This window comes from Ambystoma mexicanum, chromosome 1q (genome assembly GCF_040938575.1).
Source record: "Ambystoma mexicanum isolate Mex_15411 chromosome 1q, UKY_AmexF1_1, whole genome shotgun sequence".
NCBI classification, from domain to species: domain Eukaryota; kingdom Metazoa; phylum Chordata; class Amphibia; order Caudata; family Ambystomatidae; genus Ambystoma; species Ambystoma mexicanum.
In genome coordinates, this window is record NC_090922.1 from 109,405,391 (window position 1) to 109,426,984 (window position 21,594).

Below are 21,594 nucleotides of genomic sequence, written 5' to 3' on the forward strand. Positions count from 1 at the left end.
GAGAAAGGGAAGAAGAGAGAGACATTCAATAACCTAGTTCCTTAATCCCATATTTTCTATCTGCAGACATCTTACCCTTCGAGTCAGACATACAGTGCACAGAGGTCCAACCCAAAGAGCCAGCCGTGTGTTACACATCACCTTTGAAGATACGGTATACGCCCAGTCAAGACCGGCGCCTCTACGGGAATCAGGTGAGCGTTACAGAACGCAAAGCCTACCACAAAACTCCCGTCCAGGCGCTATGGAAACCTCGGATACCGACCAGCTAGCCCAGTTACTTGGGGAACTAAGGGCAGAAGTGCATGCAGCCCGTCAGGAAACGAACGCTCTAAGAAGGGAACTGATTATTTCCAAGGAGCGAACAGATGATCTCGCTAGACAACACTACAGTCGCAACAGACTGTTGCTACAGTCACAAGCCGGACAGACCCCGTTACCCGCATCTGGGGGAAATCTTCCTTCTACATCCTCTATGAATCCAGTGCAGATCAACCTACCTGGGAATGTACCTCTGGCTCCGCCCGAACGATTTTCTGGTGACCCAAAGAGGTTTGCAGTATTTATCAATCAGTGCCGGTTGCATTTCTTATGCCGGCCAGCAGCCTTTCCAACTGATCAAGCTAAAGTAGCTTTCGTGCTTTCGTACCTTAGTGGCAATGCAGCAGACTGGTCGATCCCTCTAGTAAATCAAGATGATCCGGTCCTCCATGATTTTCAAGCTTTTCAGCTCAGTATGGAAAAACTGTTCGCAAGACATTCACAGGGGCAGGCCTTGGACAATGAGCTTCTTTCGTTGCGACAAGGTAATCAAGACCTTTTGGCTTATATTGCGTCTTTCAACAGACTGATAGTGGAAACTCAATAGCCTGAGGACAAAAGGATTACGCTGTTTTATAGAGGTCTACGTGGAGAGCTCAAAGATGTGTTAGCCCAAGTAGTGAATCCCCCACAAGATTGTTCGAACTATATAGACTTAGTCGTTCAAATAGATCATAGACTGCAGAACAGGAAGGCCGATCGTTCCAAGTTTGATGCTCCAGTATTTTCCAAACCGCCAACTCCTTCCAAAGGAGTAGACTCCGGGGAACCCATGCAAATAGGGGGTCTGAAAGGTCCTCTAACACAAAAGGAGCGGGAAAGGAGAAAACAGTTGCAATTATGCCTCTATTGCCGAAACTTAGGGCACTTTCTTCGAGACTGTCCGGTGAAACCTGCCAAGAAGGCAGTAGGAGCTGCAGTTACCAAAGTTACAAACTCTGAGCAGGGAAACGACCTCGCCCGACAAGAATAGAGGTCCTCTTGCCGAGCGTGAAAACCAGTTCCGTGACCTCGCATTTCGTGATATCTATGGTCCTCATTAGCCCTGATAATCCGGATCGATTACATGCAATTGAAGCTTACGTCGACAGCGGTGCCATCGGCAATTATGTGGATCATGAAATGGTTTTGAGGATGAATCTAACTCTTTGTCCCAAGGCTGTAAAGGACGTCATTACTACGGTGGATGGTACGGAGATAGCCTCCGGGCCAGTAACGCATACCACTCAAGAGGTGACGCTAGTAAGTCAAGATGGACACCATGAGAAGATCGTGTTCGATGTGATCAAGGCCCCTCAGTTTCAGATTATTCTAGGAATACCTTGGTTAGAGAAACACAATCTTCTGATCGATTGGCGAGCAAGAACGGTCCAGTTTCCAGAATGTGTCTCTACTTGTCACCCTCCACCTGGTGTTGCACTGGCAGCAATTTCTTCAGAGACTCCCCAGTTACCTCCCGAATACCTAGAATACCAAGATGTTTTCCGGAAGGATCAGGCTAACTCTCTACCTCCTCATAGGTCTTATGACTGCCAGATAGACCTGATACCTGGATCTACTCCTCCTTTTAGTAGAATTATGCCCTCACCGAGCCTGAGAACCTTCACCTTCGACAATACCTGGATCAATACCTGGCAAATGGGTGTATTCGTCCTTCCACGTCCCCTGCTTCTTCAGCTTTGTTCTTCGTTCCAAAAAAGGAAGGAGACCTTAGAACTTGTATAGATTATCGCTCCCTGAACCAGATCACTGTTAAGAATAGATATCCGTTACCTTTGATCCCTGAACTCCTGGACCAAGTCAGAAAAGCATGCATATATACAAAGCTGGATCTTAGAGGAGCTTACCACTTGGTACGAGTAAAAGAGGGCGATGAATGGAAGACGGCCTTCCGCACCAAGTATGGGCTATTTGAATATCAGGTCATGCCCTTCGGACTTTGCAATGCCCTGGCCGCCTTTCAATATTTTATGAACGATGTCCTCAGAGAGCTCATAGATGTGTGTGTTGTTGTTTACATAGACGACATCCTCGTTTATTCTTCATCGGAATCTGAACATCGGAAACACGTGAAAATGGTCCTCGAAAGATTGCGTCAACACAAACTTTTCGCTAAGTTGGAAAAATGTGTTTTCAACGTGACTGAAGTTGAATTCTTGGGATTCATATTATCACCTGGCGGAGTGCGTATGGATTCAAAGAAGGTCGATGCAGTTCTCAAATGGCCATCACCATCCTCCGTAAAAGGTGTGCAAAGCATGTTAGGCTTCGCTAACTTTTACCGCAGGTTTATCCCCGAATTCTCTCGAATAGTCCAGCCCATCACTGCCTTGTTAAAGAAAAACAAACGTTTTGAATGGTCTACCGAGGCGGAACAAGCTTTCCAGGATTTGAAGACTAAATTTATCTCTGCACCAATCTTAAAACACCCTCGCCCCGAACTCCCCTACATTGTGGAAACTGATGCTTCAAGCCTTGCCATGGGGGCAGTTCTATCACAAAAGGACCCGGTAACCAATCAGTTGCATCCCGTGGCATTTTGGTCCCGCAAATTTTCGCCTCCTGAAATCAATTACACTATTACTGATAAGGAACTTCTGGCTATCAAGTCTGCCTTTAAGGCTTGGCGGCATTATCTGCTGGGGGCCCGACACACCGTTACTGTGATTACGGATCACCGAAACCTGCAAACCTGGTTGCCGCTCTGCACATCAATTTTGCTGTCTGCATCCGGATCATCTCAACAACTACTCAACTATACCCGTGTACTCAGGTACATATCTCTTGCATTACATGGACATTGTCTTCTGTTGGATTCTGGGACATTGAGTGACTTTCCTGTGAGATTGCTTTCCAGTGCAGATGAACGCTTTCCTGAACTGCACCAACCCGACCCTAGTGCGCCGTTCGGGGTTACTAACCTATACTAACTTCCCTGTTTGTTATTTTCTCCTGTCGTCTTCAGAATCCTGGACCCCTCTTACAATCCTGGACTCCTCTTACTCCATTTATCTTTACTCAGGTCAGTTGTTATCAATTCTATATCTAAAGTGGGAAATGATAGTGATACCAATTTAGATTTATTCCACTCATTCGTGTTATTCTTTGTAGATTATCCCGGGGAAACAACTCCACTCCAAAATCCTTGTAGTTAGTTGTCCAATCATTTGAACTGTTCTAATCACTTGTTTAACATCAACACTGTCTAATATCTTGGTATTCTTTTGCAGCATTGGTATTGGCGGTGTGTGTTCTCCCCGCTCTTTTACTCAATTGACACCTCGGTCTGTTCTAACTGAAACAGCAGAGGGGTACATTGTGGAAAAGAGCCCCTCTTTGAGGAAGCCTGAGTCTTGTACTCAGGGGAGCTGGGATGGAAGGCTGAATTCGGAATTCTATACTACCAACATCTCCAAGGTCGTGTTCTCCGCATCTTCGACCTATTCGGAGTGGTGAGTAACACAGATCCTCTGGCCGGATGGACCGATGTCACAGCTGCTGGTTTCTGCACCATACTTGGAACACAGGCAGTCAGATTGAGAGAGGCCAGGTCGTGATGCAGTGCCACTCCCCGATTCCTGGGCAGGAGCGACTGGTGTGGGCGCAGTTTGATTGGTGTTGCTGATGGGCTGGCAAGGAGGATTGAGTACCAAAACTGTCTGGGCCATGCAGGGACCACTAATATCCGTTTGCACCGATAGTCTGAAGGTGTGTAGGACTCGAGGCACCAGAGGAATGGGGGTGGGGTAATGCATACAGAAACTTCCCTTCCCATGCAAAACGCAAAGGCACCCCCCCCAAACTCTCCGGATGGGGGAAGCGTCTGTCAAAGGTCTTGCAGTGACTGTAGTCGTGGGTGGCAAAGAAGTTGATCTCCTGAGTGCCCTACATTTGAAAAAAGTGAAGCTGGTTGTTGTGCCATTCCTACTCGTGGCAAGAGTGCAACTCCCTGCTGAGGGAGTCAGCCAGAGTTCTAAATCCCCCGGTAGATGAAGGGGAATGAGAAATATGCCCTGCTTTAGAGCCGAATGCCATAGGGCTCGGGCCTCCCTTGAAAGCTGTCGGCACATTACTACTCCTGGCTTGCGGACATAAAACACCACTGTTGGGTTGTAGGTATAAATCACTACCATCTTTCCCCTCAGGAGGGGCAGAAAGGACTTTAGGGCCAAAAAACTGCTCATAGCTCCAGCAGGTTGATGTGCTGGCTCGCTTACTACTCCGACCAAATGCCCCTGGTGTGTTGGTCTAGACTTTGGGTACCCCCAGCCCTCCCATGAAGAATCTGTTGTGACTGTGGCCTGATGGTCCAGCACCTGTTCCCGACTGTCGGCCTCGTCTGTTTCAACAACAAGCCAGTTTTCGACATTGAAGGTGAAGCATGGCCACCAGATTTCGACTGTGCGATGAAAAGGGTGTTGGCTCCCTTCCCCTGCCGACACCCCTTGGGCACTGACCTCTGGTGAAGACCGGTCCATGTGCGAGGATCATCGCCGGAGGTGTCTTTATGCCTCTTCTTGCTGGTGGCCTGAACCTCATGTGACTTAGACCTCTTAAAAGAGATGGTTTGCTGGGCCGTCCTGCCACACCCTAACGAGGCAAGACTCCGTGGTGAAGCGGAGTCACAGGCCCCGCAGGTGTCCTCGAGCCACGCGACGAGACGATCCTTCATCGTCTTGTTAGAGAACAACTGGCAGATTTTGCAGTCCGGATGATAGTGAGGATGAAGGCAGTAGAGGCAGTCATGATGATCCTCCACGTAGACATTCTTCAGTCCACAGCGGGCATGGGCCTTGAACAGGCTCTTCCTCATGGATTCCGCCATGAGGTAGGCCCAACTGCGCAGATGACATTTTGTTGAAGATTACCAGTGGCAGGAATGGTCTACGGAGCCAGCACTGTTTCCGCCAACTCAGGAGGTCGAGTAGGTGTTCCTATTTGCGGTGAGCAGTGGGACACAAAATGACAGAGCATGAAAGTGACTGAAAGTTTCAGATTTGCTCTATGTTACCGAGGATTCCAGCTTGACTGGGAATATTCACAGCCCGTGAATCTATTAAAGATCCAATGATGGAGAAGTGATCTTAGTTTTAATATCTGATGCTCTGCCGGGTCAGACATTACTATGGTGAGTTATCAATGATAAAGGAAGGGCACGTCCCTGGCTATGTAGTATTTCTTACTTTAGCTAGGTGCCTGAAGGTCTACATGCAAATACTGCAAACCTTTTAATTGAGAGGCTGGCAGGGCAGCTGAGGTCTGGCACCACTGACTATTTGCGTCACCCGGAGTGACAACTGGGGAGTTTGTACAAGGAGGCAGGGCAGGGGTGGTCGGAATTGTGTGCCGATGACTGGGGAGGAAGGCTTGAATACAGGGAACATGGTGAGGGAGCACATTTTTTGAGCAACGAAGAACCTGTGATGCGAACCAATGTCACGTGACTCAAAAGCCAGACACCCATACCACCACAAAGGCCTAATCTCAACACCATTAAAACCTCTGATTTAGAGATTTTGCTGTGCATAGCAATTTTTAAAAACTTTGCCAGCAATGTTATAGTGAAGCCTGTCTTTTTCGCATTTTCATTATAATCAACTGAAAGAAGAATGCTTAATTGTATTGTGTACTTTTTCTGATTGGGAAAGACCAATTGAATGAAATTTGCATATTTGACTTTAGAATATGCTCACTTCCTGTGACTTAACTTTCAATTGGATGTGAAGCCACTACAAATAGGATACTTGCACACTGAATTCTATGTACAGATAAAGAAAGACAATTTGACTGAAGTAACAAAGCATATGTGAATATAAAGAAAACCATATCCACTGAGAAGATAAGTGACAAAAGATGTAATCGATGTATATATGCAGAAAGGCAAGATAGATGAGACAACGTAGAAGATTGCTAAAGTAGGAAATCGAACACGAGTAAAGCAGTCATGTTGAGAAAATGGATGTCAGCATTGTATAAAAAGTAAGCGAGATGCCTCGAGAATGGGGAAACCAAGGCTGTAGACCTGACAGGCACAGAAGAACAAGTTACTTACCAACTGGTAACATTCTTTCGACTGTATGTTCCTCCAATATATTCCTCATCTTTGACATGTAATGTCCACAGCTGTGCTGCTTTGGAAACATTTTCGGCAGAGGGCGCTCTGCGTCAAGTCGATGTCCCTCGAAGGCCTCCGTCGAGGGTGATGTGATCTGATGTTAAAAGTAGCATGCATGATGCCCGTAGCCTTAGTTCATGTGTTTCCCCCCTCACAACGTGTGGCATACATGCCCACAATACAGCCTTGACTGTACTTGGCCTTGTTGGAACGAAAGATGCAATGGTATGGGAAATTCTTGAGCGGGGTAGGCTGGGAGGGCGATGAGGAATACGTTGGAGGAACATCCAGTCGAAAGAATGTTACCAGTTGGTAAGTAACTTGTTCTTCGAATAGATTGTGTCCTCCAACTTATTTCTCATCTTTGACAGACTCCCAAAACATCCTGAGCATGGAACGTATCCAAGGAATAATGCTTAACAAACGTGTGGATGGAAGCCCACGTTGCAGCATCACACATGTTCTTAACAGGGACACCCCTCTGCAAGGCTGTCGATGTAGGGATGCCCCTGGTGGAATGAGCCCGTAAGCCATCAGGAGGGTCCTTGCCAGCTAATCTGTATCATTCAGAAATAGTGAGGATGATCCACCTAGACAAGGTCTGTTTAGAAACGGCCTGGCCCAATCTGTTCAGTATACCCCACAAAGAGCTGGTCGTCCACTCTGACTTTGGGCATTCTGGAAGGATAAAAGCTCAATGCTCTCCTAGGGTCCAGCCTATGGAGACTCTCCTCTTCCTTAATAGGATGAGGAGGATAGAAGGAGGGTAGCATCACCTTCCGACTCAAATCAATTTCTGAAACTACCTTAGGTAGGAAGGAAGGACATACTTTCAATACGACCCTGGCCTTGTGGAACAAAGTAAAGGGTGGCTTAGAAGAAGGTGCCTGCAACTCGCTCACTCTGCGAGCAGATGTAACTGCAACTAAGAAAACAGTCTTAAAAGTTAACAGTCTGGACGGATAAGAGTGCAAAGGTTCAAACGTAGCACCCATCAGAAATGTTGAGACTAAATTAACATCCCAGACCGGTACCTGAAAAGGCGAGGGCGGGAATACATTTGTGAGTCCTTTCAGAAACGGAGTGATCAGTGGAATATTAAAATAAGAGCATTCTTCGGACAAGCGCTTAAATATGGACAGCACTGCTAGATAACCTTTAATGGTACCCACCTGAAGACCCTGTGTGCTAAAGAAAGCAAAAAGGAGAGAACCTGCAGAATTGAACACTGAAAAGGATCAACATCCTGTCCTCTGCACCAGTCGCAAAACTTACTGCAACGGTACAGGCACTTGGTTGCTGGACATCTGGCTGAAAGCAACACCTCCATCATGTCATCCAGCAGGTACCAATCCTTATATCTCAACCTTTCAGAAACCATGCGTGAAGGTTAAGAGTCTTGACCTTTGGATGGAGAACCCGACCTTCCTCTCACGAGAGAAGACGAATTGGAGGACAGATTGACATTTCTAGAAGGTCCGGATACCACGCTCTCCTGGCCCAATCCGGAGCAATGAGGATCATGTGGGACCCAAACCTCCGTAACCTCCTTAGAACTTGAGGAATGACGGGGATCGGAGGAAACTCGTACAGAAGCGGGAATGACCAATCTACGACGACGAACGCGTCTCCTAAAGCTCCTCTCAGATGAAATTCCCTTGAGCAGTACCTCTCAAACTTCCGGTTGGCACCGGCCGCGCACAGATCCACCTGCGGGGTTCCCCAAAGGGCGAAGACATCTTGAAGGACTTCCTTAGATCGCGCTCTGTCTGCTCAGAGCGTCCGTCGTCGTGTTCTCCTCTCCGGCTAGATGAACCGGCGCTAGGGATATTCCTTCTTGCATTGCCCAGAACCAGAGCTGCATTGCCTCTCTGCACAGTGGACGCAACCCTACACCTCCCCTTTTGTTGAGGTAATGCATGGCCACTGAGTTGTCTGTCATTATCAGGACATTTTTCCCGCGTACAGACAGCAGAAAAGCCTTCAGCTCCAATAGTTTGATGTGTAGTTTGAACTCTGATGGAGACCAACGACTGCTGATGGTGAGAACGTTGGCGTGAGCCTCCCAACCTACGAGGGATGCGTCCGTCACTACAGTTACCTCCGGCCACGGCTGCCAAAAAGGTTCTCCTTTCATGAGATTTCCTTCGAAGGCCCACCACATAAGATCCTTTGAGACCTGGGTCGAAATCCGAAGAAGATCCGACATCTTACCAGAGAATTGAGACCATTGCGTCCCGAGAGCCCATTGAAGGGACCTCATCCGCAGTCGGGCCTCCGGCACCAAAAAAATGCTGTATGTCATGAGGCCGAGCAACCTTAAGAATTCGAAAGCCGGATGACTCTGGGCATGTTGAAACTTGGTGACCATCTGGAGAATGTGTTGGGCACTCACACTGCACATCACCAAGGACGTGTCCAACATAGCCCGATATACTGGAGCTGTTGGGAAGGGGTCATATGTGACCTCTTGAAATTGAGGGAGAAGCCCAGTTGGTGAAGGGAGTGGCAGGTGACGTTGAGATGATCCAAGGCTTGTTCGGGAAATGCGCCCTGATCAGCCAATCGTCCAGGTAGGGGTAGACCTGAATACCCCCTCTCCTGAGATGCGCTGCCACCACCACCATGAGCTTGGTGTAGACCATCGGGCGGAGGTCAACCCGAATGGCAGGACCAGAAACAGAGTGCGAGCCGCCAACTGCGAACCTCAGGTATTTCATGTGCTTGAGATGGATGGGCACATGAAAATAAGCATCCTGCAGGTCCAATTACCCCCAACCAATCCTGAAGTTGGCGGGCCTGAAGGATCTGAGAAAGAGTACCATCTTGAACTTATCCTTACTGGGGAACTTTTTCAAGTATTATAAGTCCAAGATGGGTCTCAGTCCTTCGTCCAACCCTTGTTTCACTCCGCCACAGGTACTGGTTCTATAGCGCCTTTCTCCAGCAGGGCTAAAATCTCCTGCACAAGGAGCGGATCCGGAAGCTTCAAAGAGTGTTTCCCCAGTGGATTGTCGTGAGGCCTGCAAAGAAAAGGGAGGCAGTAAACGTGAGCTATTGTATCCAGAGCCCACGTATTTGCTGTGACAGCCTGCCCCCCACCGGAGAAGCATGACTCAAGGCCTCAGAGTGCTTTCGAAGTGGCAGCGGCAGTGCCTGATGGCAAAGAGGCAGCTGCCTGCGCTGCTTTGGCACCGCTACCTAGTCTACCACGAGGGAACTTACGTTGGCCCCTTTGACTGGCCGTCCCTCTCACCTTTCCAAACGTGGAGTAATAGTGAAAGGAACCACCCCTCCATTGCTGTCCCCTAGGACGAAAAGGCTGCGGTTGACGAACAGCAGTGCCCAAAGATTTGGCAGCTGCCTTGGAGGTCTGCAACTTCTCAAGGCTCTCGTCAGCCTTGTTGACAAAAAGATGCGACCCATGTTGAGAGGACGGGCCTGCACTGGTGCAAAACCCGACTTTTGCAACCACACAAATCTGCGCACTACGGTGCTCGTAGCCATGGACCATACGACACTATCCAGTGTCCAACCCACACTGAAGGGATTCACACATGGCATCCTTGCCATCCTGCACAATAGCTAGACAGCCATCCCATTCCTCCCCTTCGGAAATATGCTCAGCCGCTAGCGAAACGAAATTCCACAGTGTGCGCAAAAACATTGCTAAGCCACAGGTGGAGTTTGGCGATTTCAGTAACATACTCCCAGCAGACAATACCTTGTGTGCCCAACCATCCATGCGTTTGTCGTACCCATCAGGAGGGATGGTAGGGTACGCAGCCTGCTTTGAGGTGGCCGTAGCCGCCTGGACCACCAAACTCTCGGGAGTGGGGTGCGTGGATAGGTAGCCGAGGTCGCTACTGGATGAGATGTATACTTCGACAACGACTTGTTAACCGCCGGAATAGACTCCGGGGCGTTCCAAGTAGCAGCCACCCTCTTTTGCAATGCCACATGAAATGGCAACACCGGGTCAATGGACGAACCCTGATCCAAGATGTCCATAAGGTCATCCTGATCATATTCTACCGGAGGCCTGGACGAACCCAGGTACTCTACAACCCTTAACATCAGTCACCGATAAGAAGATTGGTCATGATCTCCAGGCTCCGGCTTAATTCCATCTCAGAAGTGTCCAGGCTACTGGCATCATGCAAGAACGGACGCAGATCCTCAATCCGACTCTCCTCCGAAATGAAACATTCTGGAACATTGGGAGTCCCATATGGAAGACCAAAAGGACCCACACCCTCATCGGATCTCTCATCTTCAAAAATATTCGAGAGACTGAAAAAACTCCTTCCTAGTGAGAGGAGTACACCTCTTTTCGGGGACAGGCTTCACAGTCTTAGAAGGAGTCTTCCTTGAAGGATCCACAGCCACAGGGGCTTTCATTAGTAAATTCTGCCCAGAAGGCACCAATGGCGTTGACTGATCCGACGGGGTCGGCAATGGCGCCGGCACCTTCACGGGCCTGTTGGGGGTAAAGACCTGACAGATTCACTCGACGGACATTGTGCTGATGGCGTCTACACCTTCTTCGACAACTTCACAGGCTTCGACGGTTTTGCTGGAGACGAGGACCGTGACCTGGACCGTCTCTGGCGATCTCCCAATGCCTTGTCCGAACGGGACCTCAGCGACTCCCGATGCTTATTGCGCCGGCTACCCGGGCCCAAGGGCGCACGAGTGTCGGGTTTAAACAGTCCCCTGACGGCTTTCAACGAAAGCGCGGATGGTACTGTGCCATGAGATTGGAAAATCTGCAGCATTTTCCCCCGGAAAGAAGACTCCCATTCCTCTGGGCTAGAGTATTTAGTGGGGCAGGTCACCTTTTTCGGGTAGTCGTCAACAGATGGGGAAGGCGAACGGTGGTGCCGCTTTCTCGACCGCCTTAATGAAGAGGAAGAGTGGCGGGAACCACTCCGGGACCTAGATCTCCGACTTCTTCCGACGAGGAGAATCCCCCCTCGACTCGTTGGTCGATAAACCAGTAGACTTGCACTTCCGGGGCTTGGAAACACGACCCACCTTCAATTTCCCCTTACGCGGCCAAAAGGCCTTGGCAGTCAACGACTTGCACTTCGAGCAGTCGTCCGTAGCGTGGTCCTCGCCCAGGCACCACAAGTAAATACGAGGCAGGTCCGTGATGGACATCTTGTACCCACAGTCCCGAAATTTCTTGAAGTCTGATCTCGGGGTTGTCGGGGTGGAAGACGACAACCAATGCAACCAAATACGAGGCGCGCCGAGCTCTCGAAGCAAACGTGTTTGCAGAAAAAACAGAACTGAGGCTACGGGTGCCGTGCGTGCTACATATAACATCCGATGACATCGCCCCGACGCCATATGTACAAGGGCGCCGTCTGCCAAAAAATATTCTGAAGCAGCACAGCTGTGCATGTTACACGTCATAGATGAGGAATACGTTGGAGGACACAATCCATTCGAAATCATGTTTATGCAACCAGCACTCATTAGTGGAAAATATCAGCTTTCTTTGGTTTTGTAAGGCTGGACAGGCTATTAACAGATATGTTGAGGTTTGAATAATATCCTCCCGCTTACATAAAATACAGAAATTAGGTATTGCATTATCATTTCAGCATATAAATAGGGCTACATCTTCTCAATGGTCTCTCAAATCCTTTCAAAAGAGTTCTTTTGGACTGGACTGGCAGTTCAGATGTTTGGTTGATCTCGACCAAAATAGATTCACTTAGCAACATGAAGCTTTTAATAGTTTGTTGAGAGTGCCTAGATATACTACCACTCACATCTGTGCACAGTGAGCTGCTAGACTGGTTTTACATTTTTTTTTTAAATAAAAGTAAGGATTTTCCATTTCCACCAGCCAGTCACTGAAACTAGACCCAATTCATAATGCAATGCAGCAACTGGGAGACAATTTGGAAATTTATGCATTTTTTTCCATGTAATTCCCTCAATAGAGTCTCGCTTTATGAAACTAGTCAAATCACATATTTCATGGCCATATAGCAATGTCAGAATCACTTTTGTCTTGTAGGGGGGGAATCAATGTATTGCTCATTTTGTTTCATTTGAGCAGCTAATGAGGTTGCTTTTTCTTTTAGCCTTGTACAAATTAGGTTTTTTGTCAGGTGCTGCATCTAATCTGAACCCCAAATATATTAGGTGTGGGACTGCTGTAAGTGGAGTAGGCCCAATTCTCCATTGATATCCATAAGGCGTGCAGGCCAAATTGTGTGTGATCTAAAAGAATTACATCATAGGCACAACTTAACCAATGAAAGGACATACTTGAAATCTAGGCCTGGTGAATAAAAAAATCTAGTAGTCTTACTCCCAGATCCAAAAGATAAAGGTTGAACAGACCAGGTAAAATGACACATCCCTGCCGAAGGCCTCAGAGTGGTAAACTCTTTGGCTAGGCCACCCTACTTTTCTATTTTCATTTTAGGATAAAGGATTGAACACAAATAGGATGGGACAAGGAGAGTGGCGCGTACACAATTTATTTTTAATTACGAAAGTGTATATACAATCGGACGACATAAAAGTGGATTATAAATGTATTAGTATACAAATCAAACTGAAGGTGTAACATGTTTTCAAAAGGATGAATATTAACAGTTTACTTTATCCAAGACCACGCTCAGTTTAACCTACCAATGCCACATAACTTATATTCCACCAGGGTTTAAACACATGTCAACGTGGCACGTCCTAATGGTTGGCTCGTGACAATTATATGGAAATACAGAGGAGGGCTGGCTTTCCCATTACTGGTCACCAAATTTAAAATCAACACTTGAGCACATCTAAAGACTACCATGCAAACACTCATCAACTCCTTCTAGTACCAGCTAGCCTAAATATTGCCTTCATAATAAACCGACCTAGCCGTCTGTTATGCAAGCTCTACCATACTGACGCAAATAAAATACAAAAGCATGCATTCCTTACTATTACAGCCACAATCCCTTCTCCTCTACTGCCACCTCCCTACTCAATCCTTGTATCCATTGCACAATTCGCAGAAGTTTGGCGACACTGTGGCAGGGTCACAAAAAGCTACCCATTGGACTAGGTCAGGTGCCGAAGGATCAATACAGTGGTGAGAGACGCAGCAGTTATTTCTTGCAAACATAAAAACTGTATGTATTACAACTTTAAAGACATTTCTGAAACAGATTAAGCAGTTTACATTTCTTGGTTTAGGGAACATTTTGAAGTATGAGAGTTTGAAATCTTTCGATCTTTTAAGGCTGACAAATGCTTTCATCCATTATAATTATATGAAGCAAGGACCATATGCAAACTAGTACAGCAAATTGAAAATGCAACAGTCCTTACATTTACTTATGAAAAACAACTTCGAAAAGCATTAATGGTTTTGGAACAATAAACAAGATCATCTCATGCGGTCTTACCCTTTAGCAGCAACCGGGACAGGAGTAGGAGGCACCAGCGGGGCGGCAGTAGTAGGAGGAGGAGGAGGCGGCGGCAGCGGAAGGGCAACTGCATTGATTGAAGTAGCAACAGGTGCAGCAGAAGGTGGAGGATCACTTTTAGGTTTAGCAGAAGCTCTCCGTGGGGATGGTGTTGGAGAAGGAGAAGCAGATGAGGAATAGGACCCAGACCTGGACACAAATATGATTTTATAAAACTCATGGAATAATTAGAAGACATCAAATTATAGAAATAATTCATGAACTTCATGTGCATCACAAGTGATTTAGTAGACACTAAATAACCATTCATTCGTTTTTAAAAGACCACCTGAGGAATTCTATTACCCGTCTTACTGGGCATTTACATCTGCAATGGTAAGAGAAAATTCAGAATCCAACTTAACACAAGCTCTAACAAATACAGACAAGGCCCAGGTTGGCCACTGCATTTATCAGTGGTTGTAGAACAGCCTGGTCGGCCCTAAGGCCAATTTCTTTTACCCATTAGCCACACAGAACAGCAGCATGCCGACCAAGCATGTACCAAGTCCTGGAAACCGCATATTATTTGGTACATCTGAAATAGGAAACCTTTATTCTGATAGAAATTACCTGTTTAACACAATTAAAATCGAATTAAATATTATAAAGTGGCATTTTAACACATAGCTTGTACAAGTTGGCTCTTTAGGGTGGAGATGGTGCTGGCAGCATTTGCTGGCTGTCGAGCAGGTTCTGGGACCACCCCCCACCCCTATGTAAGAAATGGTTGTCCTTCCATCTTAAATATGTTGCTTTTTAGTGTGCTACGTTTAGGGTTTGGGGACAGGGTCAGAGTATAGGTGGACTAAGGTAGTCTATACAACCCCTTCCCAGTTTCCTACATACCAGCTAAACTCATGTCAAATGCTTGCAGGTGAGAGAAGGTCATTGGAAAACTGAGCTTGATGGGATCCCTAGGCAGCACAGAGCAGCAGTTCTTGGAGGTTGGATTTGTCCAGTGGGAGTCGGAAGGTTTTTCGTTTTTTGTGTCAGACATGCTGTGGTGACGTGCAAGTAAAGTTGCTCAGGCTACTGCAGCTAACTGTGCTGCAAAACCTTTCAGATATCAGCAGTAAAATGCCAAAGAGCATAATTGAGTAAAAGCGACTGGAGGAAAACAAGCTGTTGGAGGCTGGTGGCAAAGTGTGGAGAGGATGGAACAAGTTACTTACCTGTAACTGTTGTTCTCCAGCATGGGTCTGGCATGGATTCACACGCTCATGAATATTCCCAGTCGTCAGGCTGGGAATCCTCGGTAAAGAAAAAATCAGTATCCGTTTCGTTTCTGATCTGTCTTTCCTAGTAGTAACCAATCACTGATCTCTGCGCATACTGACCACAGCCAATGACTGCCCTCTACCCAAGCCCCGCCTCTGGCAGCCATCTTCAGATTTGGTAGCACGTGAAGTGGCAGTATGACCAAGCGAAGAGCCGCAGAGGGGTAGGCGGGAGGGTTCGCATGTGAATCCATGCCAGACCCATGCTGGAGAACAACAGTTACAGGTAAGTAACTTGTTCCTTCTCCAGCATGGGGTCTGGCATAGATTCACATGCTCATGAATATAAGAATAGCAGTACACACATGCACAACCACGGGGGGTGGTAAAAGGCTCAACATTAAACAATACAAAAAACTCAACATTAAGCATCTCTTACCTCCTCACCAAGCTCACCTTAAGCGAACAGGTTGCGCAGCACTGCTTGGCCGACCCTGGACTCCTCCCTGGAATCCCGATCGATGCAGTAGAATCTCGTGAAGGTGTGCGTCGACCTCCACGTAGCAGCCCTGCAGATGTCCAGCAGGGGCACACCAGATAAGAACGCCGTAGTAGCAGCGATCGCTCTGGTCGAATGGGCTCTCGGAAGGCCTGGCAGCGGTCGGTTAGCCAATTGGTGACAGTGCATGATGCAGCTGGAGAGCCATCTGGAAATAGAAGACTTCGAGAGAGCCTTCCCTTGATTCACAGGTCCAAAGTTCACGAACAGCTGTGATGTCCTCCGGAAACTCTGTGCGGTCCACGTAGAACTTCAGCGCTCTAGCCACATCCAGCGAGTGCAAAGTCCTCTCGGCCGGCGACGAAGGAGACGGGAAGAAAACAGGTAACACCAAGGGCTCGTTAAGATGGAAGTCCGACGGCACCTTGGGCATAAAGGAGGGGTGCGTCCTAAGCACCACCCTCGAGGCATGGAAAGTCAAGTACGGTGCTTTGCAGGATAGGGCCTGGAGCTCTCCCACTCATTGTGCGGAGGTAATGGCCACCAGGAACACAGTCTTCCACGACACAAACTTCATAGGTGCGGAGTGCATCGGCTCGAATGGGGGCCCCATGAGCCTGGTCAGCACCACGTTAAGTTCCCACGCCGGGGCCTTCACCGGCGGGAACGACCGGAACAGTCCTTTCATAAACTTTTACCAGCCGATCGGACCACAGGGACGTCCGTCCTGTGGTTCTGGTATATCTGGAGATCGCCGCCAGATGAATCTTAATGGAGGCATGGGCTAGCCCAGCCTTTGCCAGCGATAGCAGGTACAGCAGCACTTGAGGCGCCGTAATCCGTAGGGGGTTGATCTTCTGTGCTCAGCACCAGATACAGAACCTCTTCCACTTATGACCGTAGCATTTGAGAGTCGAGGACGCCCTGGCCTTTGCAAGAACCTCTCTGCAATCGGCCGGTATATCGTAGCCTCCAAACTCTAGCGCTCCAGGAGCCAAGCCTGCAGGTTCAGCTACGCCGGGTCGTGGTGGAAGATGGCGCCTCCTTCTCTGGAGAGAAGGTCCGCGTCCGCCGACAGCTTGATGGGAGGGGACGTTGACAAGTCCAGAAGGTCCGGGAACCAGATCTGCCTCGGCCACGCCGGTGCGACGAGGATCATCCTGCACCGGGACCTCTTGAGCTGGCTGATGAGTCGAAGCAGCAACGGCAACGGAGGGAACGCATACAGGTATACGCCGTCCCAGGGGAACGAGAACGCATCGCCCATGCTTCTCGGCTGGGGAAACCTGCTGGCGAACCTCTTGCACTTCGAGTTCGTCGCTGTTGCGCACAGGTCGATTTGGGGTTTGCCCCATCGTCGGAAGAGTTGATCCACCTGATCCTGGCGCAGTTCCCACTCGTGACACGCGTGCAGCTCCCTGCTGAGCGAGTCGGCGATGGTGTTGCTTTCTCCTGCCAGGTGGAAGGGAACCAGGAACATCCACTGGGAGACCGCCCAGTGCCACAGATCCTGTGCCTCCTTGGATAGGGATGGGGATCTGGTGCCTCCCTGCTTCCGTATGTAAAACATTGTCGTGGTGTTGTCCGTGAAGATCCACACCACCTTGCCCTTGAGCGACGGGAGGAACGATTTGAGAGCCCAGAAGACGGCTCGGAGTTCCAGGACGTTGATGTGCAGGAGCCTCTCCTCCGGGAGCCAGAGGCCTCTTGCGTGGAGATCTCTGATGTGGGCGCCCCAACCTTCCAGGGAGGAGTCCGTCGTCACCGTCTCCTGGTACGCCGGCGTCTGAAAGTCCTTGCCCGCCGTGAGGCGCGCTCGAACGCCCCACCACTGAATCGCCCGCCGGAACACCTCGTTGAGGGGGACCCTGTCTTCGAAGGTGCCCGCCACCTGTATCCAACGGGCGTCGAGAAATTCTTGAAGAGGGCGCATCCGTAGTCTGCAGAGGCGCACCAGGTAGATGCAAGAGGACATCATCCTCAGTAGGGACTTGATGGACCTCACCCTGGCCACGTCCGTGGCTAGCAGGCGCTGTACTTTGCCTAGAATGGTCTTCGTCCGTTCTTCCGACGGGGCCGCCAGGCACCTCACTGTATCGAGCTTCGCTCCCAGAAACAGGGCCACCTGCGACGGCACCAGGTGGGACTTCGGGTAGTTTATGGCGAATCCCAGGTTTGTGAGTAGCTGGACGGTCCTCGCAGTGTGTTTGACGGCGAGTTCCCTCGTCCTTGAGCGGATGAGCCAGTCGTCCAGGTAGGGGTAGACGTGAATCCCCTGTAGGCGCAGCCGCGCCGCCACTGGTGCTAGGCACTTGGTAAAGACCCTGGGGGCCGACTTCAATCCGAACGGCAGCGGTCTGAATTGGTAGTGGCGTCCCTGGACGACGAACATGAGGAACTTTCGTTGACTTTTGAGGATGGGAACGTGGAAGTATGCATCCTCCAGGTCCAACGACGATAGAAAGTCGCCTTCCTCCTGCTGTCCCAGTACGTGCTGGAGGGTGACCATCCTGAACTTTTGTGATCTGATGTATTTGTTCAAACGACAAAGGTCCAGGATGGGGCGTCAGCCGCCCGTCTTCTTCCTGACGAGGAAGTACCTTGAGTACACCCCGGAGCCCCGAAGCCTCTTCTGGACAAGCTCGATGGCGCCTTTCCTGAGCATCGCCTGTACTTCCAACAGCGGTTGCGGGACGTGATTTTCCTTCCTGGCCACAGGTGGAACGTGAGGGCACTTCTTCAGGAATTCGATAGAGTGTCCTCTTGCCAGGGTATCCAGCACCCAACGGTCGGTGGAGATGGACTTCCACACGCCGACGAAATTCGTCAGCCGGCCTCCCACCGGGGTGCTTCAGTGGGGGCCAGAGACCACGGCCGGTTCAGTCCTGCTTGGAGGTGGTGGCCTTGCCGCCCTGGCCACCTTGCCGACGGCGGCGAGGCACTCCCTGCTTGCCGCGACCCCTGTAGGCCTCCTGAGACGAGGAGCGTGCCGCCTGGCGGTAGGACGAGCCACCGCTGGATCCCTTGGAGGCCCCCTGTCTGCCTCGGGAGCTCCGAAAGGGCCGTCGTTGCTGAAGGGCTCCTAGGGCGCGGGCCGTCTCCGTTTTTATGGCTTGGAGGGACTCGTCCACTGCCTTCCCGAACAAGTTGCTGCCGTCGAACGGCATGTCCAACACCCTTTTCTGGACGCCCTGACGGAAGTCGGTCGCCCAGAGCCAACCCCGTCGTCGTAGGCAAACCCCGTTGCCCAGCTGGCGGAACCCGGTATCGGCAATATCGGTTGCCACCGTTATGGCGTGGTCCGACGCCACCTTGCCCTCGTGCAGTATTTCCAGGGCCTCGGACCTCTTGTCGTCCGGCAGGAAGTCCAATATGGGGGCCAGCTTAAACCAGAGCTCCCTGTCGTAACGGGCCACGATCGCCAGGGATTTGGCCGCTTTGATCGTCGTCGCCGCCGCCGACGAAATGACCCGCCGCCCCATGGCGTCCAACTTCTTTCCCTCGCTGTCTGGCGGGGAATTCGACGTCGAGGCTCCTGACCCCGCCGCTTTCTTCTTCGCCGCCGCTGAAACGACCGAGTCTGGCGTTGACTGGGCCCTGAGGCACAGGGGAGCGGTTTCGGGGACCCGGTACTTCTTCTCGTACCAGTCCCGTTTGGCTGGTGCCGTGGAGGGGTTTTTGAGAACCGACAGGCCCTCCTCCCAGATGTCATCGATTAGGGGCACCGCGATGACCGTCTTCCTCTTGGCCTCCCGGCGCTGATAGAGGAAACCTTCCTTTTTCTGCTCCTCCGGGCAGAGCTGGAACAATTTGGACGCCCTGGCGATCATGGCGTGGAATGAGCCAATCTCGTCGGGCGGCAAGGCCCGTGCGACGGGAGACACGTTCCGTCGTCGTCGCCCTCAGAACTCGTGGGAGGATGAGGAGGGAACTGTAGGCCTTACGGGGGTGAGCGGAGGAGAGGGTTGGGTCCTCCGTCGTTTGTTCTGAGGACTTCCCGACGGGCCAGGTTGCGGGTCCTCCGGCCTGGGCCCTGGGAATCTCGTCCTTATCTCAGAGCATAAGGACTGGATGGCAGACAAAATGGCCGCCGAGCCATCCTGCCTAGGATCCGGCTGCGCCGGGAGGGAAGGCCGCTCTTCCTCACCATCGTAGTCTTTATCGGTTATCTCCCGAGGATCTTCCTGACGGGATCGAACCTTCTCGAATTGGACTTCGAGGTTCCTCACGGCCTCGGTCAGTTCCTCCTCCGAGGCTGACTCCGAGCTCGAGGAGGGCACCGTGCCCCCCCTCGCTTCTTCCATCATGGCGGCCACGACGATGGGCTGAAAAGAGGATTCCCTCCTTGGCGGCAGGGAAACTCTAGTCCCGGAGGCAGTCTCCGCTGGCGGAGTCTCTGCCGGCTTGGTAAGAGTCGCCGTGATAGCCTCGATAGAGGCCTTCGCCTGCTGGGTAGGGGCATTCACCACCTTAGGTGCGTCCCGGGCCTTCTTCGGGGAGGGGTGACGCCTCGCTCCCCCTCTTCCGAGATCGGACGGGGCTTCTCCCGAAGCTTACCCAGGGTCTCTGACTTTCTCTTCCCCGAACCGGAGCGTTGGCTCGTGGTTGATGGTGCCGGGGAAGGTGCGCCCTGCCTGGCGACCGAAGAGCCCGACCTTTCGGCGCTCCCGGAGCAAGCGGACTTGCGGCGCTTGGCCTGGTGTTGGGCCCCTGTCGCCGGGGCGCCCGCACAGGACTTAGAAGCCCGCTCGGACCCTTTCTTCTTCTTCTCACCAGTCGAGCCCTTCTCCAACCAGCTTGCGAGACGGGATCGACGGTCCCTCATGGTCCGCTCCAACAAGTTCTTGCAGAACTGGCAGTCCTTCTCTACATGAGTCTTGTCCCCATGAAGACAGTAGAGGCATCGCAAATGTTCGTCTTCCTTAAACACATTCTGCAGCCCGCATCCAGGGCAGCTGCGAAACAGCTTGGGTCCGGGCGACGAACTTGCATCCTGGGCCATCTCGAAGTAGGCCGCGAATCTTCTGGAATCCTCCAAGAAGTTGATTCGACGAAATCTTCACCCTTGAGGGGCGTAGGAAAATCCTGCAACGGGTAGCCGTTAACGGGAGTAGAAACGGTGGAACTTGAGGCTCGATTAACCGAAAAAATGTGAAAATACACCTGAAAAAGCGCGAAACACGCAGTAAAAGCTCGAGAGCTAAGCACGAGGACTCCCAACACTTGAACCTGCGGTAAAAATCTGAAGATGGCTGCCAGAGGCGGGGCTTAGGTAGAGGGCAGTCATTGGCTGTGGTCAGTATGACACAGAGATCAGTGATTGGTTACTACTAGGAAAGCCAGATCAGAAACGAAACTGATACTGATTCTTTCTTTACCGAGGATTCCCAGCCTGACGGGGAATATTCATGAGCATGTGAATCCATGCCAGACCCCATGCTGGAGAAAAAAAGCATTTCTGATGGTTGTACCTGCTTAAATTCACATGCTGTGCATAGTCCGACATCTAGTGGTCACTGCGGAGTATTGCATTTTGTTTTTCGTAGTCGAAAAGGGGACATCGACAAGGCGGGTCTGTAACACTATCCCTATAGTGATGTGCAGTGTACCCACAACCCCTCACGTGTCGAGGTCCCTCTGTTTGTATTTTTTCTGCCCTGAGGGAGCCTTCCATACGTGAGTGAGTACAGAAAAGAGAGAGATGTAGAAAGATGTCTATGTTCCTTCCATCCGAGCGGGGAGGAAGGGTGGGCGCATGTGAATCTAAGCAGAATCAACCATCAGAAATGCTTTTACGGTAAGTAATGCATGGTCTTCTGATGTTTATCTGCTTAGAATCACATGCTGTGCATAGACTAGCGAGCAGTACCCGGAGTTGGAGGTGGGTTGTGAGAAAGAAGAGTAGAGAAAAGATGTCTTAATACTGCTTGTCCCACCTGGGAATCAGATCTAGAATGA

General features: G+C 50.3%; 1 protein-coding gene across 3 annotated transcripts in view; it reads right to left on the reverse strand.

Moving 5' to 3' along the window:
* ZC3H18 (zinc finger CCCH-type containing 18) overlaps nucleotides 1–21,594 on the reverse strand; it is a 1,042,429-nt gene that overhangs the window by 333,655 nt on the left and 687,180 nt on the right. For all 3 annotated transcript variants that reach the window (XM_069636029.1, XM_069636019.1, XM_069636037.1), the window contains exon 11: nucleotides 13,858–14,067. In XM_069636029.1, coding sequence (XP_069492130.1) covers nucleotides 13,858–14,067 — 210 coding nt within the window. The remainder of the gene's footprint in view (nucleotides 1–13,857; nucleotides 14,068–21,594) is intronic.